Source organism: Leuciscus leuciscus (assembly GCF_965113295.1).
Source record: "Leuciscus leuciscus genome assembly, chromosome: 18".
NCBI classification, from domain to species: domain Eukaryota; kingdom Metazoa; phylum Chordata; class Actinopteri; order Cypriniformes; family Leuciscidae; genus Leuciscus; species Leuciscus leuciscus.
Genome location: NC_138742.1, coordinates 31,933,854 through 31,958,353, shown reverse-complemented (window position 1 = coordinate 31,958,353; position 24,500 = coordinate 31,933,854). Strand labels below are relative to the sequence as shown.

Sequence of the window (24,500 nt, the reverse complement as noted above, 5' to 3'; positions counted from 1 at the left end):
CTTTCAATTAGGACTGGTTTTATATTTCTATTTGCATCTGATTACTCTTAGGCCTCATTTATTTGAGTAAAAAAAAACATTGTTTTTGAGCAATTTTGGAAATATTGAAGAAAATCTGAAGAAAACTGGCACTGTTGATCACACTAGTCTACTTTAATTTTTCACCAGGAATTTTGTTTTGAAAAACTTTTTGCCACAATCCTGTGCTTTCAATCCTGTGACAGTTGAGCTAAAAAATAAAGATGGCGTCTGAAAGTTGCATTAGGGGACGAGTCAATGTCTACGCAGCCAACATGTGCTGTTCTAGGGATCCTTCAAGACAGGTTTCCAGCCATCACTATTTGGCTCTTGTCAAAGTAACTCAGATCTTTTCGCTTGCCCATTTTTCCTGCTTAAACACATACAATTCAAGAACTGATTGTTCACTTGCAGCCTAATATATCCAACCCCTTGACAGGTGCCATTGTACCGATATAATCAATGTTATTCGCTTCATCTGTCAGTGGTTTTAATGTTGAGGCTTATCAGTGTATATTAAATATTTTCATATATCTATATATCTATTTTATATCCAGCTAAATGTTTGTAAATTCTTCATATTAATCATAATTGTCTGTTCATCCTCAGCTGCACAAGCTATTTATTTTTTATTTTACTTTTTTATATAAAATGGTCTCAAATCAGGCCTAAACGGTCAAATACACAAAAGTTGCCTTGCTTAGTGAGTGTTCACTTAAACAGTAGGTTATGTCTTTACCCTCATGTTGTGTTTGAGCCATTTTGATCCGGAGGGGATTTTCTTTTCCCCGAAAATGCTAGTTAACATTATCGCATTGGACTAAAACTACTGACTTTACTCACCCAGGGTATAACTACTTCCCCCAAACTTTGAGAATTTTTGTAATTTTTTCCCCACCTTGTTACACTTTTGTAGCCTGGTTAAAACCAGACCAATCTCAGTAGTAACTGAGTTATGGTCTGGCAAAGCTTCATTAATAACTCATTTCCAAAGGGACGTCGCACAAATGCCTCTGGGCGCAATTGGATAGACCTAAAACCAATCAGAGCGATCGTCATCGTGTAAAGCCATATCAATGCTGCGTCCCAATTCGCCTAAGTTACACTACGCCATGAAAGTATGTACTCTTTTTGTGAAGAAAAGGTATTTACTTTTGAATGTGTAGCAAAAAAGTAGGCAAGCTTTGGGACATACTACTTCGTCATCTTTATCGGACGGATCTGTCGCGTGCATCCTGTCACGTAAACTGCCCTGTCAATCATCTTGTCACAGTTAAAATCCTCTATTGAATCTAATTTCATTTCCTACCGTTTCGGAGAGAAATGTAGTAGCACGTTCATCTGCCAGTGGGTCTTTCATGGAGACTGTCCTCATGTGTTTGCAATTTGAATATAATAATGCATTTAAAAGTTGCTGCGCTTCACCAACGGACGTCGCTCAAATGCCTCTGAGCGCAATTGGATAGACCTCGTCTATCTAGCGATCGTCATCGTGTAAAGCCCGCCTCAACGTTTCTGATTGGTGCCTCGATTTGGACGGATTAGAAATCGGCTTGAATGGGCTCTTTGCCAGACTACTTGCAGAGCAAATCTAAATTTTCCGGAAGTTTGTCTGGGTTTTCCCAGGCTAACACTTTTGGTGTTAATGGTCACAAATGACCAGCCTACAAAAAAACTACTAATAAATCTCTCATTACTCTATATTATCACCAAATATTGGATTCAATCCTTTTGCAAACTTGATTTCTTTCAATTAGCACAGGTTTTGAATTTCTATTTGGATCTGATTGATCGTAGGCCTCACTGATCTGAGCTCATGCACCTCAGTTTTTGTGTGAAAAAAGCATTGAGGATAAATCTGTCAATATACAACAAAATATGGAAAAAAGTGCACTGTTTATCACACTAGCATACTTTAATGTTTAACCAGGAAGGTTGTTTTGAAATGCTTTTATCTTTCACAAAATAGAACAAAGTCACACTTTTGGTTCCCAGTCAAAAATGACCGGCCTACAAAAACTAGCCTATAAATCTCTCGTTACGGTATTACCACCAAATATCGAATTTACTCTTTTTGCCACCTTGTTCTCTTTCAATTAGGTTTTGTTTATTTTTTAAACTGACTGACTGATCTGAGCTTATATTGCTCAAAAATGACCATCCATTGAAAATGAATGGAGGAAATCAAAAATAAGAGAAACATTTAATGTTCAGGAGCATGTTCATTATGTTCAATATGTACACGTGTGCTTGCAAAGATAAAGGCCTTCGGACTTGTGCATGTGTGGATACAGGCACACTCACACACATTCATGAACACAAACCACTTTGAATATTACAGGCTATCTTTTTCACAGTGATGAACTTTATACTCAGATCAGATCAATGAGGCCTTCAATCAATATGATCAGTTTTTGAAAATGTTAAAGGCCCCAAAAGCCCCTGAAACCTTGAACAAAAATACTAATCCTTAGACAAACATTAGGCCTGCTCACCTTCCAGGGCTTGGGCCCTAAATATGAGGGACAAGTTTGCAATAACACGCAGCATTGCAGACTGTTGTACAGCTAAATTAACTGGAAGCGGATGAGACTAGAAGTCTCGACACAAGGTACTAATGGCTGCACTCGCTCTTACATTAAACATAAGGTGAAAAAAATGTGAAAATCTTAAAGCACTTTTTATTTTATTGTACACTATTATATAGCTTTTTATTTATTGTATTAACTATTCACTTGTCTTCAGCAGTGAAGAGGGTCACCTCTTCATATTTTGCTTTAAAGACTTGAGTTCTTTAAAGCTTAATGCTGGATTCTGATTGGCTGTAAATGTTTTTAAAATTCATCAGCTGGGAAAAAAAATTATCTGGAATGTTTGCAATGATATTGTTCATCTGTGTCATTATTGCAGTTGTGGACTTCCCTATTCACCAATTAAAATGATTATTTAAAATTCAGCATTGTGTTATCTTTGGTATAGCCCTTCACAATGAGCTTTGGTAAAAACGTCATAAAAAAAAACACCAACAGTGAAATAGATTGTAAATTTTAATAAAACAAAATCAGACAGTTTTCAATTAATTAAATGAAGAAAAGGAAACCTTGATTTTTCAGATAACAGTTAGCACTTTCTAAGCCACAGGACGCAGTGGCCCGTCGTTTCGCTGCCGAGAGAGAGGCCTTTCCCAGCCACGGCACAGAGGATCATAGTTTATAAAAAGATTGACATGCAGCACACTAAATTAAATCAATGAATTATTCTCATGCCATTGGTACGTATATAAAATATCAAAGCTATGATTCACTCTGTTGAAGATGGGTAAGTTAAAACTAATGCAATAACTTGGACCTGGATCCCATCATTACCATTAGAAAACTATCCCGGAAAACTGGACTCCTAAAGAGGTGGGAGGGGAAGAAGAAAAAAAAAAAATTCAGACGGCACTTAAAACTAGTCTTGGGACTTGGATCTGGAGCGGGAGCGGGATCGGGATCGGGATTTGGAGCGCGAGCCAGACTTTGAGCGGGAGCGTGAATGCCTGTCTGGAGACTTCCCAGCCTGAGGTGTTGGAGAGCGGGAAGCAGACTTGGACTTGGGACGCCCCCCATTGCCATTCTCCACAGGAGAAGCAGATCTGCTCCGGGACTTCTTGCTGACCGACTTCTCCTGGGACCGCCCGCGATCTGACTTCACTTTAGAAGTGCTCTTAGACCGGGACTTGCGCTCGTCTGAGCGGGAGCGAGACTTGCGACTGGTTGATCGACTGCGGGATTTGTGCGTGTGGGAGCGAGAACGAGATTTACGGGTGCGCGAGCGAGACTTGCTCGACGGAGACTTGGAGCGAGACTTATGTCCTGACTTGGAACGGGACCTGGAGCGGGAGCGGCGTCGGCGAGAGCGAGACCTACAAAAGACAATCAGAAGCTGAAGGGAAAGGAAAAACAAACGACTACTTGCATTCAAATCAATTTCATTATTTATTCCTACCTTGAGCGAGATCTCGAGTTGCTCCGAGAACGGCTGCTACGCCGACTCCTGCTACGAGAACGACGCCGGCTACGAGACCTGGGAGAAAAAGAAAAGTATAGTTTGTTAACACACTCCTATCCCAGTATTATATGCAGAGTCAACTGTAAGTGTAAGTACTGCAGCTCTTATCTTAGCAGCATTCAGTATGAGGCAGGACTGTTTGTCCAGTGAATATAAGATGGGAGAGAAAGAAGCCATTAAAAAGGAAGTCGTAGCATGTGTATATTCGTGTGTTAAAGTGAGAGTGGCCTGATATACTGTACCTGCTGCTGTCTACGCTGTTAATGTGAATCAAACAACACAAGAGAAACATGATCACTCACTGCTCTTGACCATAGATGTACTTGAATGCTCTGGCGAGGAGTTAAACATGGCGGACTGTGTGCAGCTCAATCAGGGGAGGAGCTATGCTAATAGGGCCGTGCAGGCGGGGCCTGTTCTACTGTGACATCACAACATGCCTGAATGTCTCATTTAGAGACACTTTCTGATTTATGGGAAACATTACAAACGGAGAGAATGGATTTGTATCATAATAGGGTGGTTGTGTACACACTGCGGATACACTTATGTCCAACAACAATGTAAAAGTGAACTTTGCATAATAGGTCAACTTTAAAGTAATAACCAACAATAAATGATGGCCCAAGCTAGAACCCTGTGGTACACCAGAGGTGAAAAGTACCCAGTAAGGGTGTCTCAATATATCGCAAAACAAAAATGCAACAATATGTATCGTGGAGAGTATGTATTGTGTATAGTTCACCCAAAATGAAAATAAATGTGAGAAAAAAAGTTTGTGACAGTACTACAATACACTACTGTATATAAATGTTGAATATAATGTATAATAATGCAATGGGGGAATATTTGTGGGTCCTGATAATGTAAAATGTTACCAGTAAAAAGTGGCCTACATTATTTTAAATATATCTAGTCAGTAACAAGATTTTAGATGAATATGTTTGAACTCTGTATTTTCAGCTTCAGAATCATGAATATTGTTATTCTGGTGTCTCTATTGTCCTGTGCTTTGGGTTTCCAGCAACAAGTCCAAGCCTGTTCATTTACAGCCACAAAATTTTGTATTTTAAATCAACAGTACATTTTTTGTTAAACTTTTATCATATGTCTTGGAGTATCGCAATAATATGGTATCGTGATGATGTATCGAACCGTGACATGAGGGTATCGTTTCACTCCTAGTGCCCAGCAAGATGATTTCCCAATCCTAGCAAAGCTTTAAAGTGTCTTGAATTGGTGGTTAAACATGATAAGCACTCACCGAGAGCGGCTCCCGGAGTATGAGCGCCGACGCCGCGGCTTGTCTTCAACCAGACGAATCTTCCTGCCGTTGATGTCCGTTCCATCCAGTTTGTCCAGCGCTCTCTGCATGTCCGAGATGGAGCGAAACTCAATGACTCCCTCGTTGGCGCGCTCCTTGTGTGCGTCTGCATAGGTCACCTCACCCGCCTGGCGCATGAAGTCCTACAAAGGGAACACAACCTTCACCTCTGTGCACAACATAGCTTGTGACTGCAAAAGTACATACTTGACTATGAAAAATCTGTGTTCTTCAATCTTTCATAAGGATAATGTATATTTATAATGCAATGCCAATCGACATAGCCATTACCACACAATAGAATACTATAAAATAAATACATTTCTGCCTCATTCTGTAATATGATGCCACATCAGTTCACAGAAGGAAGTTATTTCAAACCGGTTGCCATTAAGTGTAACTGATCCCTTTGTATGCAATGGTGTGAGAATCGAAAAAAATCAGCATTAATCAGCATTAATGCGTGTATATCACCAACGTTACCTTAAGGTCTTGCCAACTGCAGCGACTGGAGAGATTCTCCACAATGAGCCGGTGCTCGGTGCGAACAGGAGGACCATACTTGTCCCTACCGGTGCGACTTCTGCTGCTGTAACCACCTTCAGGAGAAAAGGGAAGGGGACATCCTTTAATGACAGAGAAATCAAGGAAAGATGGACGCCACTGAATTAACATTAGAACCTATGAGAGGATACAAGTCATATTTGCCCTCTGTTGCTTATTGCCAACCTGTTCAGACTCAAGAGCAGTTTGTTGCCTCCCAGAAAAGGCTTTACTATTTGGATAAGAGAGAAGCTGATAAGACTGACAACAAGACAATCGTTCCCAGGTCGTTCAGGGCAAAAATTCTATTTTGATAGGCAGCATGATACATTTAAAAGTCTAATATTTAGGCTCACAAATCCTCGCATGAACATCTTGCCCGTACAATGTCTCCATTTCAGGTATTTCTATTACATTTTGGCTAGAGGCTTTCCATATGGACAACATAGCAATAACTAGTGGCATTCCTCACCATCACCCCTGGTCTATTGGCAAAAGGCTGCTGTCGTCTTGGCTTCCGGTTAGGTCAGCCAAAGCATCAAGGGGCAAAGGTCACACACACATTGTAAGGTGAAGAGGCCAAGGCCAAACCGGTCAGGTAGTCATCTTAGCCACAACGACACTTGGACTCAGCCTCAGCCCCCACTGGACTCTTTCAAATTGAAACATCAAGGACTTCGTTATTGTGGAAATCAAATTGGAAATCAAATTAAACTTTAACATGGACGTTGATGGTTACTTTCCACTGGGCTAGAACACAAGCTTAAAAGGCAAGAAGAAAGAATAAATGGTATATGGGGGGAAAAACACCATTGTATAAAGCAGTGCTTCTCAAGCCTGTCCCACAACACATTTTGGATGTGTCCCTAATCGAACACACCCGACTCCAATCACCAGCTCATTAGTAGAGACAGCAGGACTTGACTTGGGTGCGTACAATGAGGGAGGCATGCAACATGTGCAGTGGTGGGGGATTGAAGATAAGGCTTGAGAAGCACCGGTGTAAAACACCCTCTAACAAAATAAAAAGTCTAACATGTTTCATATAACAAGTATCTGAACTAGGGGTGTAACGATACCCTCATGTCACGATTCTGAACTCATGATACGATATTATTGCAATACTAAATTTGGTATGACATTGGGTGTGTAAATGAATAGGTTTGGACTTGGTGCCTATTTTAGACGAATATGCTTGCACTCTTTCACTGGCTAGATATATTTTAAATAATGTAGGCCACTTTTACTGCTAACAAGATATCTGGCATTATCTGGACCCACAAATATTCCCCCATTGCATTATTATACATTATATACGGTAGTGTAATGTAGTACTAACACTTAAACTCCTAAAACTTGAATTTTTTCCTCACAGTAATTTTTATTTTGGGTGAACTATACACAATACATACCATCACTCTCAACGATACATACTGTTGCATTTTCGTATTGCAATATATTGTGACACGATATATTGTTACACCCCTAATTTGAATAATTCATTCAAAGTAAAGTCTTTGAGAGAGTACTGGCAATGACTTGCCCTGATGTGAAAGGGCTAAAGATGACATTTCATTAGCATTACTGTACGTTCACACCGCCGCTGACTTGAGCTTCCAAAGTTACCGGAAGTCATTCATTTTCAATGGAAGCTGGCTTCTCTCAGCTGCAAGGAGCGTCAAATCCATCGGCGTCGCGTTTTGGGCGTCAATCAGAAAGTTGAAAGTAGCTCAACTTTATGGTAATGAGCTATGACGCGGTTCAGCGGCAAGCAGCGGAAAAACGCCAGAAACCAATCAGAATATAGACGTCCTTCGCGCTGGCTGATTCCGGAGAAACATACGATGTAAACTTTCGTTCCTACCAAAACATTAGTTCAGAGAAAATGGAGGAGAAGTTGATCATCGCCGTTGCTGGGTTTCTTATCATTATCGGATTAATTGCACAGTTTAACCATAGAGTGAAAGTTTATCATTTGCATGTGTTTTTAAGTCCTGTCAGTTTAACAGGGCGCGCAGAGAGAGAGAGCCCCGGCTGCGCGCGCGCACTCACTATTAATGATAATAATAATAGCTAATTATTTTCTCCCGACCAAATGTGACCAAAACGGTTATAAAAATGCTGTCGTTATAACATTTCATGGTGTGAGACAGACTTCAGAGCGGCCAAAGCGGCAACAAGCTTCCCCGTACTTTTTGACAAGCGTCCTTGACAGGGCGGCCAGAGCTTCTTTGCAGCTCAAGTCGGCGGCGGTGTGTACGTACAGTTACATCAACATAATAACGAGAACATATGGAATCAATGTGAAGCTGGTTTGAGGTTCTTCACTAAAAGTTAGGGCTGGGTGGAATATCGAGTTTGTACGATATTTCAATATATTTTTTATAAACGATCTAGGGCGAGGTTTATGTTGATTTACAGAGTGAGCTGCTGCTGCTGCTGAAAGTGAATCATCAAATTTGTCCTAAAGGTTAGGGTTAGCTTTATATCAAAGGTTTCAAAACAACTTGTAATATATAGTTAACGTGTGTATAGTTTAACACTGCTTGCCCCGTCAGACGCTCTGACAGATACTTGCGGCTTTTAATACGTTTAAGATGTGGTTTTCCTCAGTCTGTAAATGTTAGACGGTCATGCAAATATTTCCATTTAGCTGTCAGGAGAGGACAAGCGAGTCGCCGCTCTCCATCACAGACTTCAGTGAGTGAGCGCCGCCAAACAGGCGATAGAAGATGAGCGCCATGATTATGACGAGGGATGTCAAGATGCCAAAAATAGTAGTCGATACCACCAAAAGCACACGATACTCGATACCGCGGTAAAAAAAAAAAAAAAAAAAAAAGACACAACTAACACTTTAAATATTAACTTTAAGGGGGTGTTTTAAAAAAGAAATTAAAATTCTCACAAAAATGTTTGCTCACCCAATGCACTTGTGATTTGTTGCAAAAGTCAGTAATAAAACATGATTAAACAGATGCAGGCTAATATAATTACTAACCTTTACTAACGTTACTCGTTAGGGATAATGTACTCTTGAGAATAACCCCGACAGGGTGATGAGGCTCCTGACGCGAAGCGGAGGGCATGAGGCTCCTCCATCAGCCTGAAGGGGTTTATTCTGAGATAACAAACGGCTGGATGAACATTATCCCGCTTATTACACGGCTACTTGCCACATAAGTGAATAATTAGACATGAAATATTGATCTTTAGAGATTAAATATTTTATTAGGTCTTTAAACGCAAAGCTTCCGCGGAGAGAGCAGCTGCAGCACGGCGAGTTCAAACTAGACGGACCATTAGGGGATACGGTATACAGTCATACCACTTATTACACAGCATTTCACCATAAATAATTATAGTGATAAGAGATAATGATTTCAGATTAAACTGTTTTAAAATCGTACCGTTTTGTATCTCATAATCAAATACAAACGTGTACAAAACGATAGTCACAAAATGGCCGCATCAGCGTTTGTATGAAACAAGAGAGAGCGAGTCCACAATACTGGGTGGCATAATTCAATATTAATTGTTCATATTTTATTGGCTCAAACGCAAAACTTCCAAGAAGAAAAAACGTTCCTAGCGAGCGTATAGTATAGCACTGCTGACTTCAGTGACCCGGATGAGCCTGCGTTATCTGTTTTGAGTGGTTGTTAACTGGGAATAACATACCGCTGGATGGCGCCATTGACCAATCAGAATCAAGTATTCCACAGAGCCGTGTAATAATTACCAGTTAACATTTAGTCTGTGATTTGTTTTTATTTAGTTTAATTTTTTATTTAGTGATTCTAATTTCTGCTTTAAAACACTTTTTTTTACTGTAATGTTACAATAGAATGTAACATGATTTTAGCCCTTTTTTGCACATAGCATAGCATAGTTGCATTCACTATATTTGTCTTCATAGCCTTCAATGTGAACATTGTTTGTAGGGCAACATTGGGCAAGATGTGAAATAACGTGAAAGATATGATTTGTTTGGCCATATCGCCCAGCCCTACTAAAAAACTTAAAGAAAGGAGGGGAAAGAAAACATTAGCTTAATAAAAGCAGTTGATATTGACAGCATGATGTTTGATATAAATGCAAATACAGAAATTAATAATTGCTCGTTAAATTAAGCGCAAGGAAAAAAAATGACATGCAAGCAGTAAAAATCTGGGTAGCAAGTTTTCCGATATATTCTTGCTCAATGCTTGCACTTAAAATCTGCTTAGAAGCATCTGGTTTCCAGACATTTAAAACCAAGCACTCTCTGCAATAAGACACAACATAACTGATGTTATTGTACTTACTGCTGCGTCCTTCTCCTCTACCTCCTCCTCCTCCTCCTCCTCCACCACTGCCGCCACCGCCACCATAATAACCCCCGCCGCCGCCGCCTCCTCCTCCTCCGCCACCTCCTCCTCCACCATAGCTGTCGCGGTCTCGGCGAGGACCTCTGGCGTGCTCCACCATGACCCGCTCTCCACACAGCTCTTTACCGTTCAGCTCATAGACGGCATCATCTGCATCACGGGTGTCTTCAAACTCTACAAAGCCATACCTATGAAGACAGACCTGATTAGTCCCAAGGCTGACAAGCAAATGCAGGTTACAGTGGTTAAACCCAAGACTTTTCACACTGTGCTCAACCCAGAGTTATCGTTGTTCTAAACTCCGCTTTAAACCCAGGGGAAAAGGAAAGTCTCATAATTGTAATTTAGAAGCTGGGTTAGCACTGGTTTTTACCCGGGGTCATGAATAGCAACGCTTTTGTGCTGTTAACCCCGGATTGCGGTGCCAAACGTGCAACAGTGTGAAAGACTGTACAGTGTTAGAATGTTACGACTAGATATTTAGCAGTCGACAGGTGACAGCCAATCAAGTGCCTCATTCACGAAAACACAGCGGTTCAGGGGAAAATGTAACATGGTGACAGAAAATGTGCAACAATCAGAGTGAAGAGGAGACCATTTCATTCTTACCTTTATAGTCCGAAAAGTCTGTTTAGTATAATGTATAGTATAATGTATTATATAGTATAGCTCAGTGAATTCAAGCCTGGTACTGTGATAGGTTGCCACCTAGTCCATTCATGAAATTTCCTCAGTAATTAAGTATTCCAAGGTCAACTGTTAGTGGTATTATAACAGTGGAAGCAATTGGGAACAACAGCAACTCAGCCACAAAGTGGTAGGCCACGTAAAATCACAGTGCAGGGTTCAATAGAAATCAATAGCTACAGACCTTCAAACTTTGTGTGGCCTTCAGATTAGCTCAAGAACAGTGCGTAGAGGTTCATGGAGTGGGTTTCCATGCTTCTCTGTCTGGCAATCCCATGGACGAGTTTTGGTTTGGCGGTTGCCAGGAGAAAGGTACTTGTCTGACTGCATTGTGCCAAGAGTAAAGTTTGGTGGAGGGGGGGTTATGGTGTGGGGTTGTTTGGTGGAGGGGGGGATTATGGTATGGGGTTGTTTCTCAGGGGTTGGGCTTGGCCCCTTAGTTCCAGAGAAAGTAACTCTTAATACTCTTAATATCATGCGCTCGACTTTGTGGGAACAGTTTTGGGGATGTTCCTGTTCCAACATGACTGCCCATCAGTGCACAAAGCAAGGCACATAAAGACATGGATGAGCGAGTTTGGTGTGGAGGAACTTGACTGGCCTGCACCTCAACCTGATAGAACAGCTTTGGGATGAATTAGAGCGGAGACTGTGAGCCAGACCTTCTCGTCCAACATCAGTGCCTGATCTTACAAATGCGCTTCTAGAAGAATGGTCAAAAATTCCCATAAACACACTCTTAAACCTTGTGGAAACCCTTCCCAGAAGAGTTGAAGCTGTTATAGCTGTAAAGGGTGGGCCAACTCCATATTAAACCCTACGGATTAGGAATGGGATGTCGTTAAAGTTCATGTGCATGTAAAGGCAGACGTCCCAAAACTTTTGGCAATATAGTGTACATGTGTTGGATTGGCCACTTGGACTTCACGGTAGGAGATGGACTAAAAATGAACATCCAAAACTTAGTGCCAGATTCTGGAAGATGAATTCTTCGAACAGTGGTACAAGAGGATGATGCTGGTCCTTCAAGAGTCACTCTCAATCTGGCGGTCTATAAAGCCTATAAAAGTACAGTCTTCATGTATTTTGCTACACTTCAACTTGTGATTCTTATTAAGAGGGGTCATTTTTTAGTTAAAGGTACAATTTAGGTTAAACCTATTTTTTGAATTATTTTAATCTGTAAAATAAAATGTGCCTAATAATTATGCACACCTGAACATAAGGCGTTTTTCATTTCCAGCCTTCATGAACAATTAAATCTCACTTACAAAAGATTAAATACAAAATGAATAGTAGTTAAGATTAAAGTGGTTTGGAACTGGTAAAATGTTCCTAGAAAAAAAATATCATCAGAAAATCAACATGCCAAATAATTCTGCACGCACTGTACATGTCTGTGATTGGCCATCGTGTTCACGTGCTCAACATACATGTCTGTGATTGGCCATCGTGTTCACGTGCTCAACATACATGTCTGTGATTGGCCATCGTGTTCGTGGCTCAACATAGATGTCTGATTGGCCATCGTGTTCACGTGCTCAACATAGATGTCTGTGATTGGACATTGCGTTCACAAGCTCAACATAGATGTCTCTGATTGGCCGTTGTGTTCACGTGCTCAACATGTATGTCTGTGATTGGCCATTGTTCTCATCCAATCATCACACCGCAAATATGCAGACAATGACATTAACCCAGGGTTTAGGAATGCATTGTGTAAAACCCAGGGTTTACAATGACCCAGGGTTAACTATTTCAAGTGTGAAAAGCCCTTCGGAATACTGTTGAACCCAATGGAAAGTGATCACCATCTTGATCAAGTCTAATTCAATTCTAATTCAAGTCTAACCCCTGTATTCACAGAAAGCTTAAGCCTAGTCGCAGGCTAAAATACATGTTTGAGCCGGTTTAACAAAGCAGCTTGCACTGGCATATCTCATTGTGCCATTGTTGTTTTGTCTCAAGATGCACAGCAGTTATGTTTTTTAAAGGCACGTTTATAAAATCTACTTAAAAGTCCTAATTGAACTAAGGCCTAATCCTGACTTGATCTAGGCCTAAGCCGTATTTGTGAAACCAGGCCATAAATTAACTAAATTAATACTGACATACAAATTCGGTGCAAAAATCTACTTTATTGCACAATCTACAACCTACACACACACACACAAAAGAAAGAGTAAAAAAAGGTTGATGTTGGCTTGAAAGCCTGGCTAGAAAGTTTGAAGTAATTTAAAAAGTTTAAAATTAAGGGTTCTAGATCAAAGTAGTTTTTATAAGTTACAAGTGTAAGGCCATGCAGTCTATCAGACAGACGTTGCAGGTTTTCTGGGTGGTTGTTAGGATGTTATCAATTAGCTAGCATGTCCAAAACTAGTTGGTAGGCATTGCTAGAAAGATGGACAGCCAGAAAAGCGCGATATAAGAAAATAGTCAACAAAAATTACCCGGAAGAAGATTAAGTCAAATAACAATATACTGGCTCTCTCAAGAAACAAAACGTGCGTGTGTGTGTGAGAGAGAGAATGTTACACGCGGTGATAATGAGAGACACAAACACAGCGGACCGTTCATTGACTGCATCTCTGGCGCTCATTTCACTTCTGAGTCTAGGCCGAGAAAATGGAGGCGCTTCAAGCGTGTAAACGTGGCGCGACTATCAGACGAATACTTTGCGACAAAACATGTAACGTTACAGCCGAAAAGAATATCGGCTTGTTTATCTGCAGTCACTGATAATGCGATATCGTTTAATCAACGACTGCAAATAAACAAACTCATACTGGTTACATCAACTGACCCTTCAGTTTAGTTCTCCTGTTATATGTAACAACTCAATGTTTAGACCTTGAACTTAATACTAACTTAATAGTTGCAGCTGGAAACAACCATATAATTTAAATAATGGATTTATTTAATATCACTGCACGCTGGATCTACCGTTACCTCCCTCGTGTCGCGTGCAGATGAATGAACTCACCCGTTTTTCAGATCCACCTCCAGGAGCTTCCCATAGCCACCGAAAAACCTCTGGATATCTTTTTCGCGGACATGATAACTCAACCTTCCGATATAAACTCGAGGCATGTTGATTTTGTTTAAGCTCAGCAACCGTAACACCGATTACCTCCAACAAATGAAAACAGCCACGACAGACTTTTGTCGTGATGTAAACCGGAAGCTCTTCGACCTGAAGCGCACCTTCTAAAATAAGAGTGTTTTCAACTTAAAAGTCCTATGTCAAAAAGGCGTCTTTTTCCTGAGGCACGAAGTCAAATCAAAAGTTATTAGGCCTATATAGTATCCGGTGATGAACCGCTAATATTTTCTTCACATTTAAAAGCAGTATTCTGTACCAAGTCCAGAACAGACTGATAGATGCGATAGAACGATTATATATGTGTGTGTGTGTGTGTGTGTGATGTGTGTGTATTTTTATCACTATGAAAAAGAAAAATGTATATTGAGCTAAAAACAAACAAACAAAGAAACAACAACCTCCAAACATAATTAACATCAATGGAACTCTTCTGTCAAGTTTTTAAGGTTTTTAAGAAATTACTCCCTTTACCCAGCCAGAGGTGCTGTTCCCAAAAAGCCCACCAAGGTAATATTAGCCTATGATATTATACAAAAACATTTTGTGCACAAAAACAAATTCATTGTGCACATGCTTTTAATTAATACACTTTACACAGTCACATTATTTTCATTGTGTGATTTTTTAAATTTTTTTTATAGAGGAACGATAAGGACTTAATGAATCCCACAACAGATTTTTGTTTTCCTAACATGCTGTTTTGGTTAATGGTTATGGAAATGTTAAAATATCCAGTTTTATTCATGTTAAAGGAAACATTTTTCTAAAAAGGTTACTATGATGATCCTGAAACATTCTTAAAAACAAAATAATGTCCGGCACACTATCAATACTTGCAAAAGTATCAAAATTGCTTTATTTGCCGCACCATTTCGGTCCAATGACCTTCATCAGGCCTAGACAACAAACTATTCAAAGCACAATCATAAATAAAATCAACTCATTGCGAAGATTCATCAATTATCAATCACAATCAGTGACTTAATGCATCATATAGTGTCCTCACCATCATCATATAAAAGGGGTACATCGGGAATACAAGGGAAACTTAATTTTTATTAACAAAAAACATTCTAGGAACATTGATTTGTAACATTCCAAGAGCATAACAATGTCCAGTTTCTCTAATGTTAATAGAATGTAATTTAAAGGTTAGTATAATGTCCCTGAAACATCACAGCAGAATCACTGACATTGTTTTAATCAAAAGTTGATTAAGAGGTTTAATTGTTGATAATGTTTTGTTAGAGATCACCATCATGGTGATCAGTGTTTGCTTTAGTTGGGCTCTTGACCCTTGACTTTCTTAGTTTATTTCTCTTTCAGCAATTGCAGGTGTTTTCAGAAAATGATTTTGCATTGTTGAAGAGAGCGATGGATGAAGAGGCAGCTCAACATGTCTGTTTAATGGCAGTCAAATGACGTCATTAATGTGGTTTAAAAAAAAACGGCTTTTTCTGTACTTTCATGACTGACTTCAAAAATCCTGGAGTCGAAGCATTAATGAAGGAAAAAGTAGTAAACAAATTCAGCCTTTGACACAACCTCTTTAATAGTTGAGCCACACATACATCAACACTCATCAAACAAAACCTCATCAATGGTGACAATCAAAAAATATTCAAATACAAATAGTAAAAGAATTAAGCTGCATAATTTATTCGTGCCGCAATGCATGCTGGGAGCCATGAAGCAGTTTTGTATGCTGGCATGAAGCATGTCACCATTGTTGAATTTTATATGCCGATTGTTGATGTCTGTGAGTGTATTATAGCACTGTAATTAATAAATTCCTGCTCACGTTTTCATTTTTCAGAAAATCTGAATTTTCACAATAGTATTACATGGTCAGTAGCACATTAAACAAAACCACAGTATTTAAGTGAATTAATAACAAAATGACTTCAGATGAGATCAGTAGGGTTCAGGCACCCACTGCCCCGTGTCATGCCTGGTACAAGCCTGCCAAAGCCATGCTCGAAATGTTAATATATCCTGGTCACTTTACAGCTTAAAAACAAAACAACATTGTGGCTAAAATATGTGTCAGGAAACACAGACTCGCAGGAATAGTGAGGAACAATAACACAACTTTATTTCAAACAGGGGAATATCAAGGTGAGCATTTTCAGGTCAACAACAACCAGGAAGATGAAGATGAAGCAGTCCAATGCAGGTATGTTGCACCACACGCACACACTCACAAGTCGCTGAGTAACTTGAATTAAGGATATGTTTCTACTGGGTACTGGAGAGCACACTTGGAGACAGCAGAAGGAGTCAGGCAGGATTGGAGATGAACCACACGGAGGTAAGTATCTCAGGTAAGAAGATCATCAGATGCTATCGTAGTCCTAGTCGAGACCAGGCAATGACTGTGCATGTGGTGCAGGGTTTTGTAGAGGCTGCTAAAGTGTGTGCTGATTGATGGCAGGTGGCTGTGATTTATACTCATCTGATAGTGAACGCTGTGAGGGAGTAAAGGTGGAGCCTGGCAATTCCCTGATAGTCCCCCCACTTCCCCTCCAGGGCCTTCTCCTAAGGGCCGGGGACGTCGAGGTGATCCCTCTGCTGCGAGGAGCTGGTTGATCTGGATGAGTTTCCTGGAAAGAGGTAAGGAGATCAGGATAAAAAGTCATCTCTGGGAACCCTGGAATGTTCCTCTGGACCATACCCCTCCCACTCGACGAGATACTTCAATCGACCACATCGGCGCCGGGTGTCCAAGGTCTCTCTCACTGTGTAGACTCCTCTGTCCTCTACAATCGATGGTAGGGGGCTCGTCAATGGTATCAGGCTCTGGGGAGGGAGGAGAGACAGGTCAAGTCATCTTCATTTATATAGCGCTTTTAACAATGTAGATTGTTCCAAAGCAGCTTTATTGATAATAGGAAATTAAAGTAAAGTGTTTTGGCTTTACAGCAGCTCTAGAGTAAAGTTATTGTCCAGCTAAAGTTAGTTTGATCGATTCACTTCCGTCACAATGATTATTAGTTATTAACTTAGGGGCCGCTATCACGACACCGCTCTAACAGAAAACTCTTAAGTTCTTTCTGCGCAAACTTCAAAAACGCGAACCAGTGAGAACGCCGATGGCGTGCACATGCGTATTACGAGTTCAGTCTATAGCGCGTTTGAATATATGTGCACAGGCGTGTAGTCCTTCCCTACAAATCAACCCTCAACAAACTACTTGTCTGGCCTTAAAATTAATAATACAGAATTTGTATCGCTTCCACGTAGCCACGCAAACTGGAATTATCCCGACAACGCTTTATCTGTACAGAGGTAAAGGGAGGGGAAGGAGGCCTTCACAGGGGAGAGCCTAGTGGACACTTCAGAACTGCGCTGTCGTCGTGTCCAGGTGCAGGTCCTTCATCAGATCTGGATACGGCCTGGATCCGGCGGACTGCGGTAAACCTCGAGATAAACAGAGAGATTAATATTAGCGTAGACGCCATTCTTCTTATGGTGTAACGAGTACATCAGGATTTATGGGGAGTGTTCCCGGTTCCGGCTGACCTGATGTATGCAGCCTAACATTGAATTATAAAAGTCTATAATATGTTATGTGTATGCTAGGTCAAAGAGATGTGTTTTTAGTCTAGCTTTGAATTGACAGAGTGCAGGGGCGTAGCACAAGATCCCTGGCCCTAATGCATAGGCAGTCCTGATGGGCCCCCATGTTCCTCAAAAAAATAAATAATAATAATGGCCTCTGCACACATGAATCTGTAGACCTAGATATTTATAGCGTAATAACTATTAACTGTAAATGCTTAGAGTAGCCTGACAATTTGTCATGTGTGCACACACATTTCAAACCTCCTTTCAACATTATCTAGCCTACTTTACTGTGGTTACTAAGTTTAAGATAAATGATATTAGAAAATGTTTTTGTATATCACTCAACGTAGGCTATATAATTGCTAATTATTGCAAATTTTAGATATTATAGCCTATTAATTTTAAATTAAACAGGTTTCAATTTAGGCTATTATAATGGTGTGTTGTGCAAACAGCATTGTTAGTGTACAGTTTATTTATTTAGCCTTTACCTCAGATTACATGTATAACCAAATTATCATCTGAAAGTGTATGTTCTGCTCTTTCAATGGGTTGTCTCAGTGGATTTTTAGCACTAACGATCGCGGAGATATTCAAGCAGTTTAGCACTACAGATTTCGTGTTCTAGATTGTGCTCGCCTTTCTTTGAAAATAAGTCAGTTACCAATTGTTTTCCCTCATTTTGTTTTCTTTCCTTCTAATGTCGTTCCTTTCATTTTTGGGGGGCCTGATTTGCCTTGCTTTGAGAAAGACATTTCTACAGCAGAAGTTTGCGCTCCTCCAGATTTTTTCCCAGGAACTTTTTTTTGCCCCAGACCGGTTGCTTTCTGCGTTTACACCGCGGTCTAAAGTACCGGGAAGGTAAACTGCGCGCAACTGCTCCTCCCAGTCTGCGACGGACAGTAATCAGTTGCGCCACATTTATAATAAGTAGCCTATGGAGGAGATTCAAACTGTGCTGCAGTTATGTATTGGTTTACTAACGAGGTAATTAACAAAAGAAAATAGATGAGCACTGATACTAAAGCGTGTTTAGAAAGCTCGTATGCGTATAAAATTAGATAACGTATGTTATCAGTTATTGTGAGATGCCTGGGACGAACGCGCAAAAATTTCCTCTTTCGCAAATACGCTTAAAAAAAGCCTGAACCCCGTCTATCAATCATAAATAGTGAATAGTCTTGTAAATAGTTGTTTGTTACTAACCTCAAAGCGCTATTTCAATCCTGTTATAAATTTGTAACATGGCAAGACTGTTGATGGCTGATTTAGTCAGTAGACAGTTCCTGGCAACTGTTAATTACAGCCTTCAGGAACCGTTAAGCAGAACTAAATTAATATTAATATTACTGGTAAAGTTACCGGGTACCGGACATTTTCTCACTGATTCCCAACTCCCAACATACACACGCACACACATCTGTGTAACTGTCATTGTACCGTAACCAACGTCAGCTTTGCTTTATCTCATCTCATCCCATCTCACCAACAGTTTAATACTGTTACTCTCACATTCAAAACGTCGTCTTTTACGTCGCGGACTTAAAAAAATAAATAAAATAAATAAAAAAAAACAGACGCAAAAAAAAAAAAAAACTAATAATTCACTCAATTCTCATTGGCTACCCGCCAATGTGGCAGGTAGATTGACAGTTTTACCCGCCAATTGCAAAATTCACCCGCATTTGGCGCGTGGTCGGGTGTTAATTTCAGGCCCTGCATACAACTAATAGATTTAATCGGTTATACTTTATAACTCGCATACATTTCCAAAAAGTCCCGAATATTGCATAAATGGAGCATTCGGGTTTTTGAGCCGATGAGCGCCCTCTGGTGGAACATTGAAGGATTGTTTGTGTGACAGTTCTGATGTTTTCCTCTAGTTACGTGATGTAAGGAAGTACAGGGCATATAAACATAGACAGTATAAGAAATGGACAGAGTCATCTCATTGGAACTCAATTGAGGCAAGTGAAGCCCATTTTCAGCGATTTTTTAGGACTTCCGTTCCTGACGCGCAGACTCAAACTGAGCTTGATGACGTAGATGTGACGTGAGCAACCCGTCTATCTTCTAGTAGCTGTGGCGTGAGAAATCTGAATCATTCCCTTCCGAAACTTGCAGAGACGGAGATCGTGAGTAGGAGGTGTCCAAGAGCTAGGAGCTGGAGAAACTTTTGCTAAGTATTCTGATTAATTATTTTGTCATTTTGCCTCCACGTCCCCCCGATTGCCCGCGAGCTTCTCCTCCCGTCAATACGGTAATCTCTCTACTGTGCGACAGAGAGTCGAGTCGTGTGGTTATGACGCAATCGTTAGCCTACTTTTACAAAAACGGTTTTTACGGGGCAATAACGTAAGCTACAAGGTAATGGGGCATTTTATACATTGTCGTGTTTCTTTAGAAATAAATAATGGACAAATGGAGTCTTCAAACGCCTCAGATGTAAAGTTATTCGCTGTCAAAGTGACGCCAAAATGAATGGGAGTCAATGGGATGCTAACAGCAGGTGAAGTTCTGCTACAAGATGGTGGCACGCGGCCGGCTTCAACTTCCGGTCGACTTCCTTCCCGCTTGCATATAAACTAAAAAAATATGCATTACTGGCATTATCACATAAACTACTAGTTAAGATACAGATATGAGTGCCAACATGCTATTTTACACGTTGACTATGTTTTAATCACTTCTGTGTGTTTTACAGATGCTCTGCCTCTTGATGAGGTTGTGATTCGTACTGTGAAGAGAAGTGTGTTTTCAGAGTCTCAGCCCTCTCCTCTGAAAGAGCCCCTGACACTGGCTGCTGTGTCACAGGTTAATAAACCCATCCACTCATCATCATTTACAGAGAACTTGTGCTTCACTGCAGTAAAACCTGGGGATATTGTTGCAGTAACTATATGTAATTTATGAAACAGAAAAATACAATAGAGCTAGTGCCATCTAACCACCAGTCAAAAGTTTGGTCACACCCACCCATTCTTTATAATTTTTCTTGTCCACATTTTAAAATAGTAATAAATTAATCATCATCATCATCACCACCAATAACATTGTCGTCGTCAGCATAATTTTGAACGTATTCAGGCTGTTGTTACAAAGAAGTACACTTCATCATACTTTTAAAAAGAGAAATTATGAAAATAATATAGGCTACTTTAAAAGAATATACTTTGGTGCAAACTGAATATAATGTTTCGGACACTTAATTGCATCATGTTAACTGAAATTAAATGAACATTTTTTTATAGTTTTAAATGTATGTGAAATTTAGTTAGTTAAACTTAAGTGTGTTTCTTTTGACCCACTTAAGCAGGACTTAAGTAGCCTATGTCTTTGTATGAAATTACTTCAGTTGGCTTTAAAATATGGTTAGTATATGGTAAACTAACATATACTTTAATATAATTTCTATTTAAACGTTCACATTTAAATCATGGAATTTAATAAATATTTGTAATTCCACATTTATAATAAGGAAGTTGCTATTTAGTACATTATTTAAATGGAACATTAACCCACTACAGTTAACATTATAGTACTTTATGTACCTTGGTATGTTAGTCAACACATCAAAATAAGTGTACTTCTTTAAAACACAACAATATATTATTATATAACAATATAGAACATAATGATTTAAAATTTACTTTAAAATGAAGTTTTTAATTTGACATGATTACAAAGTGCACTTTTTAAAAGTGTACTTAAGTTTGTTAAGAAACGGTCATGAAATTATACTCGTTAAGTGGCTTTTTATTTAATTAATTTAGTATTATCTGCAATAACTGTTTTTTAAAAGAAACATAGTTTTCCATTTTTATTTTTAACACTTATTTTTTACAAGGGTGAAGCAGATCACTTAAAAAATAATAATAATTGAACCACCCAACAAATAAATGTCTACTTTAGGTTGTGGACAAATTAGTTTGAGCTATTATACTCTATTATATATATAGATATTATATAATGCTAGCTTAAAAATTGGACCAAACACTTACATACCAATAGAAACACTTTATCATACATTTATTTAGTCACAAACAGTTCATTTATTGCATTGAGTTAATTAATTCAGTTAATTTAGTGTTTTTTGTTTGTTTTTGTCAGTTATACTTTTATTAATTGATTCAGTCATAAAGCTTTTAATCAGCTAATGAACTCGTGGGCCACTTGGACTCTTTACAGAACCACCAGTGGTCTGAGGATCACAGTCTGAGAAAACTGCTTTAAAACAAAACTGGACCATGGTACCACCACAGTACTTTTGTGTAAATGTTGTTTCTGCATATATTCAGGCTCTTTTGTGTATTTCAGGATGTGTTGAGGAATATTTTGGATCTGAATGAGTCTGTGATTCAGAATGAAGAGTTTGTCCGTTGTGTCAGTGGTGGGAAACTGTTTCCTGGCTCTGTTCCACTGGCACACAGATACGGGGGCCATCAGGTAAAACTGACCGTCACTTCAAACCCGACAGCGATGGCGTAAGACAACCAGAGCAAACATGTCAACCATGTGTTATTATTATTATTATAGTTTGGTTATTGGGCCGGACAGCTGGGGGATGGAAGAGCACATATGTGGGGTGAATACACAAACAGGTAAAATCATCCTTTTCCATCAGCGTTCAACAGAAATCATCAGTTGTTATTGTCAGATGTGACTTTTCTGTTGTAATGCATGTCAACTTTCCCATAATGTTGTTTAAGATTAAAGAATGGAAAGTGTGATCTATACTTATTGGTTTTTCAGCAAATAGATGATTTTGGCATTTTTTAAATCTAATTCTCACTTAATGCTTAAACATGCGTCTGAACAATGACATCTCTCAGTTTAGAACTGACAAGTGTTAACCGTTAGAGCGGTATACAATCTCTCTTTTATCCAGAAAAGGTGAAAGATGGGAAGTCCAGTTGAAAGGCTCTGGAAAGACACCGTACTCAAGGTGAATATCAGTTTCTGCTGCTCAATATTTTTGATATGCTTTTTAAGTAATTCTGAGATATATTTAGTTGTAAATTATCTTACATTATGACATTATGTGTGATTCTCTGTCTGGCAGGAGTGTAATGGTTATGCTGTGATGTTTTGTGTGCAGGTCTGGTGATGGACGGGCTGTGATTCGCTCCTCTGTGAGGGAGTTCCTGTGCAGTGAAGCCATGCACTTTCTGGGAGTTCCTACCAGCAGAGCCCTCAGGTACACACACACACACACACACACACACACACACACACACACACACACACACACACACACACACACACACACACACACACACACACACACACACACACACACACACACACACACACACACACACACACACACACACACACACACACACACACACACACACACACACACACACACACACACACACACACACATATACCAGCAGAGACCTCAGGTACATATGGACATGCACAAGAAGAGTAATATATGGATTTATCACATTCAAATGTTTGGTGTTGAATATTATTATTTTATTTATTTATACCTTTTCCATTTTTTTGCCTTTATTGTTTGTCAGTCTGGTTGTGAGTGAAGAACCTGTTTGGAGGGATCCGTTTTATAATGGCAGTGTCATAAAAGAAAGAGGTAAAATACGATCAGATTTGGAAAAATCGAGTAACTAAGTTCTTTCTCCTCCTCAGCTTTATGTGATTGTTCTCTGTATCTATCAGGAGCGGTTGTTCTGCGTCTGGCCAAGTCCTGGTTTCGTATCGGTTCACTGGAGATATTAACTAGAACTGGAGAGTTAGATGTCCTACGGTATATTAACTTTTACTTGGGAGATAATATTTTTTTTCTCACTCTTATTTGCTTTTTAATTTCTTTTAATTTTTTATTTTCAGGACATTGTTGGACTTTGTAATTAAAGAGCATTTTAAATCTATAGCAACAAATGACCCTGACAAGTATGTGGTGAGTATCTGTGTCTCTCTGCTGTTTAGCTGTAATACAAGATTATTTTATTATTAAAATTATTAATTATATTATATTGTCTGATCAGTCTCACTATATTTGAATGGTTTTCATGTTGTGTGAAGGTGTTTTTCTCTCGAGTGCTGAATGAAACGGCACATTTAATCGCCCACTGGATGTCGGTTGGTTTTGCTCATGGTTAGTTCACTCTGCTTTACTTGTTTAGTTATCACATAGATTTATCATTATAGATCGAGCTTAATACGCAAAATGCACAACATCATGATCTGCATCTTCACACAGGAGTCTGTAACACAGATAACTTCAGTCTGCTTTCTATCACTTTTGATTATGGCCCATTTGGATTTATGGAATCATATGACCCAAGTATGTTTCTTTGTCTAACTTAAACTTTCATAATATTAGCAATCATCTTCCTATACGTTTAGTTTTTAAGCTTTTTGTCATATAACATTTCACACACACACACACACACACACACACACACACACACACACACACACACACACACACACACACACACACACACACACACACACACACACACACACACACACACACACACACACACACACACACACACACACACACACACACACACACACACACACACACACACACACACACACACACAGGGACCTCTGTATATTAACCCTACCCCTAAACCTATGAGGACACAGGAAGTGTGAAGATGTTTACGTTGTCATTATACACATTTGTGTCCTCCTAAACCATATACGAGAACACACACACACGCATACATATATAAATTCATATACAATACTGAAAAAGTGGAGGAAAATTGTATGAGTAACTAGGCCCATTTGGATTTATGGAATCATATGACCCAAGTATGTTTCTTTGTCTAACTTAAACTTTCATAATATTAGC

The 24,500-nt window shown here is 39.4% G+C and overlaps 2 protein-coding genes and 1 long non-coding RNA gene across 3 annotated transcripts in view; 2 read left to right on the top strand and 1 right to left on the bottom strand.

Annotated features, from left to right (window-relative positions):
• Positions 1-3,371, top strand: part of LOC309481232 — a 53,635-nt gene extending 50,264 nt beyond the window's left edge. Inside the window, exon 2 of the long non-coding RNA XR_014199958.1 lies at positions 1,949-3,371. This is a non-coding gene — a long non-coding RNA (uncharacterized lncRNA). The remainder of the gene's footprint in view (positions 1-1,948) is intronic.
• On the bottom strand, positions 3,053-14,174 carry srsf6a (serine and arginine rich splicing factor 6a). Its single transcript, XM_082146036.1, has 6 exons — positions 13,976-14,174; positions 10,243-10,493; positions 5,876-5,991; positions 5,333-5,535; positions 4,006-4,083; positions 3,053-3,922 (listed from the first exon to the last, which is right to left on the bottom strand). Exons 1-6 carry the CDS (start codon positions 14,080-14,082, stop codon positions 3,469-3,471), a joined length of 1,209 nt encoding a protein of 402 aa, XP_082002162.1. The 5' UTR covers positions 14,083-14,174; the 3' UTR covers positions 3,053-3,468.
• A 7,389-nt stretch (positions 14,175-21,563) lies between these two features.
• Positions 21,564-24,191, top strand: LOC309480641 (protein adenylyltransferase SelO-like). Its single transcript, XM_082145264.1, has 8 exons — positions 21,564-22,108; positions 22,199-22,263; positions 22,551-22,607; positions 22,761-22,859; positions 23,194-23,261; positions 23,348-23,435; positions 23,519-23,786; positions 23,892-24,191. The coding sequence occupies exons 1-7, from the start codon at positions 21,938-21,940 to the stop codon at positions 23,643-23,645; spliced, it is 675 nt and encodes a 224-aa protein (XP_082001390.1). The 5' UTR covers positions 21,564-21,937; the 3' UTR covers positions 23,646-23,786; positions 23,892-24,191.
• Positions 24,192-24,500: the final 309 nt, after the last annotated feature.

Excerpts from the sequence above, each read along its gene's own strand:
- srsf6a (XM_082146036.1), bottom strand. The coding sequence starts at position 14,082 with ATGCCTCGAGTTTATATCGGAAGGTTGAGTTATCATGTCCGCGAAAAA. Across the intron at positions 10,494-13,975 it reads GAGGTGGATCTGAAAAACGG|GTATGGCTTTGTAGAGTTTG; the intron begins GTGAGTTCATTC and ends CTGTCTTCATAG. Across the intron at positions 3,923-4,005 it reads AACTCGAGATCTCGCTCAAG|GTCTCGCTCTCGCCGACGCC; the intron begins GTAGGAATAAAT and ends TGTCTTTTGTAG.
- LOC309480641 (XM_082145264.1), top strand. The coding sequence starts at position 21,938 with ATGTTGTTTCTGCATATATTCAGGCTCTTTTGTGTATTTCAGGATGTG. Across the intron at positions 22,264-22,550 it reads TGGGGTGAATACACAAACAG|AAAAGGTGAAAGATGGGAAG; the intron begins GTAAAATCATCC and ends TCTTTTATCCAG. Across the intron at positions 22,860-23,193 it reads CCTACCAGCAGAGCCCTCAG|TCTGGTTGTGAGTGAAGAAC; the intron begins GTACACACACAC and ends ATTGTTTGTCAG.